The sequence below is a fragment of the Coregonus lavaretus genome, assembly GCF_964263955.1.
Source record: "Coregonus lavaretus genome assembly, chromosome: 30".
Classification (NCBI taxonomy): Eukaryota; Metazoa; Chordata; class Actinopteri; order Salmoniformes; family Salmonidae; genus Coregonus; species Coregonus lavaretus.
The window spans coordinates 38,257,155-38,264,654 of NC_140017.1; the positions used below are offsets into that span (position 1 = coordinate 38,257,155).

At 45.3% G+C, this 7,500-nt stretch overlaps 1 protein-coding gene across 1 annotated transcript in view; it reads right to left on the minus strand.

Annotated features, from left to right (window-relative positions):
* LOC311106254 (homeobox protein cut-like 1) overlaps positions 1-7,500 on the minus strand; it is a 121,423-nt gene that overhangs the window by 25,634 nt on the left and 88,289 nt on the right. The window contains exons 9-10 of the mRNA XM_084148548.1: positions 2,022-2,070; positions 1,413-1,523 (exon numbers count right to left, since the gene is read on the minus strand). Coding sequence (XP_084004674.1) covers positions 1,413-1,523; positions 2,022-2,070 — 160 coding nt within the window. The remainder of the gene's footprint in view (positions 1-1,412; positions 1,524-2,021; positions 2,071-7,500) is intronic.

Sequence of the window (7,500 nt, forward strand, 5' to 3'; positions counted from 1 at the left end):
AACCTTCAGCTCCCTCCACAGATTTTCTATGGTATTAAGGTCTGGAGACTGGCTAGGCCACTCCAGGACCTTAATGTGCTTCTTCTTGAGCCACTCCTTTGTTAATAATAATAATAATATAATAATAATGGCCTGGTCCTCTGTAGCTCAGCTGGTAGAGCACGGCGCTTGTAACGCGGCACGGCGGTTGTAACGCCAAGGTAGTGGGTTCGATCCCCGGGACCACCATACACAAAAAAAAAAAAAATGTATGCACGCATGACTGTAAGTCGCTTTGGATAAAAGCGTCTGCTAAATGGCATATTATTTATTATTATTATCATTGCAACTCCACGAGGTGAGATCTTGCATGGAGCCCCAGGCCGAGGGAGATTGACAGTTCTTTCTTCCATTTGCGAATAATCGCACAACTGTTGTCACCTTCTCACCAAGCTGCTTGGCGATGGTCTTGTAGCCCATTCCAGCCTTGTGTAGGTCTACAATCTTGTCCCTGACATCCTTGGAGAGCTCTTTGGACTTGGCCATGGTGGAGAGTTTGGAATCTGATTGATTGATTGCTTCTGTGGACAGGTGTCTTTTATACAGGTAACAAGCTGAGATTAGGAGCACTCCCTTTAAGAGTGTGGTCCTAATCTCAGCTCGTTACCTGTATAAAAGACACCTGGGAGCCAGAAATCTTTCTTATTGAGAGGGGGTCAAATACTTATTTCCCTCATTAAAATGTAAAATCAATTTATAACATTTTTGACATGTGTTTTTCTGGATTTTTGTTGTTGTTTTTCTGTCTCTCACTGTTCAAATAAACCTACCATTAAAATTATAGACTGATCATGTCTTTGTCAGTGGGCAAACGTACAAAATCAGCAGGGGATCAAATACCTTTTCCCCCTCACTGTACATCAATCCATTCATCAATTAACCAATCAATACATATTAAATCAAGCTATAAATCACAACAGTCTGCTCCTATAAGTTAAAGTATAAATCAATCAAAAAAACAATGAACCAATCAATCTATCAACCAATTCTTGGGGTATACTGATCATAATGCATCTGCTCCTAGGACTAAAGAAAATCCACCTCTCTCAGCAATCAGCCAACCAAATCCACCTCTATCAGCAATCAGCCAACCAAATCCACCTCTATCAGCAATCAGCCAACCAACTCCACCTCTATCAGCAATCAGCCAAACCAAATCCACCTCTATCAGCAATCAGCCAACCAAATCCACCTATCAGCAATCCGCCACCAAATCCACCTCTATCAGCAATCAGCCAACCAAATCCACCTCTATCAGCAATCAGCCAACAAATCCACCTCTATCAGCAATCAGCCAACCAACTCCACCTCTATCAGCAATCAGCCAACCAAATCCACCTCTCTCAGCAATCCATACTCTACCAACCAATAACAGCGTACCGTGTCTGGGTGGTCTGGATCTGGGTAGTCAGCTGCAGGGATTGGTTAGAAGAGGTCAGCTGCTCCCTCAGAGTGTCCGCCTCCCTCTGTGCTACCTCCGCCCTCTGAGAGACAGACAGAGAGAGAGAGAGAGAGACAGAGAGAGAGAGACAGAGAGAGAGAGAGAGAGAGAGAGAGAGAGAGAGACAGAGAGAGAGAGAGAGAGAGAGAGAGAGAGACAGAGAGAGAGAGAGAGAGAGAGAGAGAGAGACAGAGAGAGAGAGACAGAGAGAGAGAGAGACAGAGAGAGAGAGACAGAGAGAGAGAGACAGAGAGAGAGAGAGAGAGAGAGACAGAGAGAGAGAGAGACAGACAGACAGAGACAGACAGACAGACAGACAGACAGAGAGAGAGAGAGAGAGGAGAGAGAGACAGACAGAAAGAGACAGAGACAACGTAAACTGGTTAACATCGTAATTAGAAGAGTAAAAATTAATGTTTTGTCATACCCTTGGTATACGGTCTGATATACCACCGCTGTCAGCCTATCAGCATTCAGGTCTTGAACCACCCAGTTTATAACATCCAATAATTACCAAGGCCATAAAGGGGTGGAGACTAACCTGATTGGCTCTCTCCAGATCTGTCATCACCATTTCAATCTCATCGGCCCTGAGGAGGAGGAAGAAGAGGAAGAAGAAGAGGAGGAGGAAGAAGAGGAAGAAGAAGAGGAGGAGGAGGAAGAGGAGGAAGAGGAGGAGGAGGAGGAAGAGGAGGATGAAGATGAAGAAGATGAGGAGGAGGAAGAGGATGAGAGGAGGAAGAGGAGGAGGAGGAGGAGGAAGAGGAGGAAGAAGAAGAAGTTAAAGAAGAAGAGGAGGAAGAGAAAGAAGAGGAGGAAGAGGAGGAGGAAGAGGATTAAGTGTTACTAAGTGCACACACAGGACAGTGATCATTACAACATCTAATACACACACATCCATATGCGCACGCACACACACACGCACCCCGAGGCTCCCAAAGCCTGAAACGCATGTTGTTGTATGTATACAACTCATGTGAGTGAATTGTAACTGAGTGCAGCAGTACCCAGTAAAACCCTCTCAATTTTCTCCTTAGTACTTTGATTGTGAACCCAATAACCTCAGCAACTTGTGTGTCTGTGTCTAAGCCGGACTAAAACAGAGGGATTACACTAATTGAGCGCTGAGTCTTAATGTTCACTAATCTGACAGGGAAGCTAACCCGGGTCGCTGCGCGTATGGCAAACATCCTAGGCATCGCGCCAATAGGGTCAACCTGTGGGAATTGTAACGTGGCTCAAATAGCGAGGATCCATTAACGATTCTGTTCCCTGGTAGTAGTTGGGATGCTTCAACATGGATGCATATCAATAGTCCAAAGTTGATTCCTATTTCCTAACCTTCGGTATGAAGGTCGCTCTGGATAAGAGCGTCTGCTAAATGACCAATTATTATTTATTATTAAGGTGCCTGACATCTAAACAGCAGCGCGGTGTACGGCGTATAAATTCCTTAATTACACCAACACCCTGACATCTCATTATAGGTGATTCTGCATGGAGTGTTTACCTTCATTTAGGCTCTCTGTAATTGGGTGTCTGTGTGCAAGTGTTATTTTTTTGTTTTTTTTAAAGGTGCAATATGCAGAAATCATTCACCATTTCCTGGTTGCTAAAACTCTAATAGTTCACCTAATTTCAGTTTATGTGAAAAACAAGCAATGTATAGTGCAGAGAATCATTGTACCATCTAAACCGCTGTGAAATATGTTCTCAATAACCAAAAATATTGTATTTTCAGCTGGTGGACAAAACCGAAAGTAAAAGACGCAAAAACTAAACTTAAGAACAGGAAACATAGAAATAGCGCACATCTTAAGACTTGCTTTCAATTAGATTTCAAGATCTATAACTAACATTTCTATGTGAATTTGGTCGGGTTGGCCCAAAAAGTTACATATTGCAGCTTTAATAACCATTATACCGTCATACCGTTTCTGTACCATACCGGGGTATATTGTATTACTGGAAGTGCACACAAGGCCGCCATTTCAATAAAATAAATTATAATATTGTAAAAAATATATATAATATATACAGTACCGGTCAAAAGTTGGGACACACCTACTCATTCAAGGGTTTTTCTTAATTTTTTACTATTTTTTACATTGTAGAATAATAGTGAAGACATCAAAACTATGAAATAGCACATATGGAATCATGTAGTAACCAAAAAAGTGTTAAACAAATCAAAATATATTTTATATTTGAGATTCTTCAAATAGCCACCCTTTGCCTTGATGACAGCTTTGCACACTCTTTGCCTTGATGACAGCTTTATGCACTGATAGCCTGCCTACCGTTGTCTATACACTTGAATGGCGAATGGGAGGCGTGCTTCAATTACCAGTTGAGAAATGAAAACAGTAGCTCTTTTTAATCATGGCCATCAATACTGTTATTTACATGCGATTGCATTTAGAATTGTTGCGCAATGACTGGGCTTATGTAAAAGCACTTGTTTCACTCCAGCAGCAATGAGCTGAGGAGCAGCAGCAGCAACAGCTCTAGTGAGGAGGTTATATTCAGCTCTAACTAGACTGTCTGTATGCGGCGGCGTGTGATAAATAAGATGCATGATGACCAAAAAACAACATGCGCCATTTTAGTTCCTACATTATGGACATGAACCACTATGCACACTCACTGGACTCTACCCACACACACACTCACTGGACTCTACCCACACACACACACACTGGACTCTACCCACACACACACTCACTGGACTCTACCCACACACACACACACACTTTACATACGCTGCTTCTAATCTGCTTTATTATCTGTCCTGATTGCCTAGTCACCTTTACCCCTACCTACATGTACCTCGTACCCCTGCATAGTGACTCGGTACCAGTACTCCTTGTATATAGCCTCATTATTGTTATCTATAGTGTTACTTTTTGCTACTTTTCTTACTTTTTAACTCTGCATTGTTGGGAAAGGGGTTCGTAAGTAAGCATTTCACGGTGAAGTCAACACCAGTTATATTCGCCGCATGTGACAAATAAAATTGTATTTGACCTATAGACCGATAAGCATGATGGTAAAATGTATTTCCATTGACTGGTATTTCCATCAATTAATAAAAGCATTATTTTGCAATGGGATTCTTTTTTTCTCCTGGTGAATTTGGTCGGCAATAATTTATGTAATTATTTTTATTATATTTTGTATTATCTTTATTAAATCGGCTTTTCATAAAAAAAATTGGGCGAAAAGCTGGCAATTAGCGGCTAACAGAAACCCCTGCTACAGATGTACAAAGTCTTCTTAAATAACATTGGGATTTGCCTGGATTTGGGCATTACAAAGGGATCAAGGAGACAGACAGGTTTTAGTGTTCTGATGCGGAAGTCAGTTCATTCACCAGCATAACACAATGTTCTATCAATGCAATGATAGCATATAGTCAGATTTTCAAAGGAAGGTTCATGCTTTAACGTTTCATCACAGCCCCAGACAGATTCAAAAATCAGGTCAGCGTTACTGTACAATTCATTTACACCACTATCCAATATCCTAAAAGAGATTTGTGATGTATTTCAAACTAAAAATAACTATATGTGATTCTATCCGGTGCCACAAAAAGTCATCCTCGAAAACCCTGACAGCCCTCTATCAACCAGGCAGACAGGATGTGACAGCCCTCTCTGAACCAGGCAGACAGGATGTGACAGCCCTCTATGGACCAGGCAGACAGGATGTGACAGCCCTCTATGGACCAGGCAGACAGGATGTGACAGCCCTCTATGGACCAGGCAGACAGGATGTGAGAGCCCTCTATGGAGCAGGCAGACAGGAGGTGACAGGAGGTGACAGGCCTCTATGGACCAGGCAGACAGGATGTGAGAGCCCTCTATGGACCAGGCAGCCAGGAGGTGACAGGAGGTGACAGCCCTCTATGGACCAGGCAGACAGGAGGTGACAGCCCTCTATGGACCAGGCAGACAGGAGGTGACAGCCCTCTATGGACCAGGCAGACAGGAGGTGACAGCCCTCTATGGACCAGGCAGACAGGAGGTGACAGCCCTCTATGGACCAGGCAGACAGGAGGTGACAGCCCTCTATGGACCAGGCAGACAGGAGGTGACAGCCCTCTATGGACCAGGCAGACAGGAGGTGACAGCCCTCTATGGACCAGGCAGACAGGAGGTGACAGCCCTCTATGGACCAGGCAGACAGGATGTGACAGCCCTCTATGGACCAGGCAGACAGGATGTGACAGCCCTCTATGGACCAGGCAGACAGGATGTGACAGCCCTCTATGGACCAGGCAGACAGGAGGTGACAGCCCTCTATGGACCAGGCAGACAGGATGTGACAGCCCTCTCTGAACCAGGCAGACAGGATGTGACAGCCCTCTATGGACCAGGCAGACAGGATGTGACAGGCCTCTATGGACCAGGCAGACAGGATGTGACAGCCCTCTATGGACCAGGCAGACAGGATGTGAGAGCCCTCTATGGAGCAGGCAGACAGGAGGTGACAGGAGGTGACAGGCCTCTATGGACCAGGCAGACAGGATGTGAGAGCCCTCTATGGACCAGGCAGCCAGGAGGTGACAGGAGGTGACAGGCCTCTATGGACCAGGCAGACAGGATGTGACAGCCCTCTCTGAACCAGGCAGACAGGAGGTGACAGGCAGATCTGTTTGGACTTCTAGCGGTCAATTTGCAGTCTACAAATTATTTGTAATTATGTTCCGGCCCCCTGACCATCCGCTCAAGAATATAATTGGCCCGGGGCTGAATCTAGTTGATGACCCCTACTCTAGGCTATATTGTTTTCTATGTATTTCTCAGATAGGGTCCATCTCGTACTCCCCTCTCAAGCCTTCCCTCATCCAGGGCCCCAGTGTCCAGCGCCCATATTCATAAAGAATCTCACAGTGCTGATCTAGGATCAATTTAACCTTTTAGATCCTAATTAATACGATTATATGGACAATTGGGGACCTGATCCGAGATCAGCACTTCTACTCTGAATTGCTTTATGAACACGGGTCCAGGTCCCCAGGCAGGTCAGTAAAGTGAGGAGGGACATCCATCAGTCAGTCAGAACTCTGAGGATCCCTCATATGCCTGGTCCCATTTCGTCTTCCCCATTATTCTGTTCATACCCTACCCCCTCTTCTCTCTGTTCCTACCCTACCCTCTCTTCTCTCTCCTCCTACCCTACTAATTTTTCTCTCTCTGTTCCTACCCTACTCCCTCTCTTCTCTCTGTTCCTACCCTACCCTCTCTTCTCTCTCGGTTCCTACCCTACTCCCTCTCTTCTCTCTGTTCCTACCCTCTCTTCTCTCTCTGTTCCTACCCTACTCCTTCTCTCTCTGTTCCTACCCTACTCCTTCTCTCTCTGTTCCTACCCTACTCCCTCTTCTCTCTGATCCTACCCTACCCTCTATTTTCTCTGTTCCTACCCTACTCCCTCTCTTCTCTCTGTTCCTACCCTACCCTCTCTTCTCTCTGTTCCTACCCTACTCATTTTTCTCTCTCTGTTCCTACCCTACTCCCTCTCTTCTCTCTGTTCCTACCCTACTCCTTCTCTCTCTGTTCCTACCCGACTCCTTCTCTCTCTGTTCCTACCCTACTCCCTCTTCTCTCTGATCCTACCCTACCCTCTCTTTTCTCTGTTCCTACCCTACTCCCTCTTCTCTCTCTGTTCCTACCCTACCCTCTCTTCTCTCTCCTCCTACCCTACCCTCTCTTCTCTCTGCTCCTACCCTCTCTTCTCTCTGTTCCTACCCTACCCTCTCTTCTCTGTTTCGACCCTACCCTCTCTTCTCTCTGCTCCTACCCTCTCTTCTCTCTCTGTTCCTACCCTACTCCCTCTCTTCTCTCCTCCTACCCTACTCATTTTTCTCTCTCTGTTCCTACCCTACTCCTTCTCTCTCTGTTCCTACCCTACCCCCCCTTCTCTCTGTTCCTACCCTACCCTCTCTTCTCTCTCCTCCTACCCTACTCATTTTTCTCTCTCTGTTCCTACCCTACTCCTTCTCTCTCTGTTCCTACCCT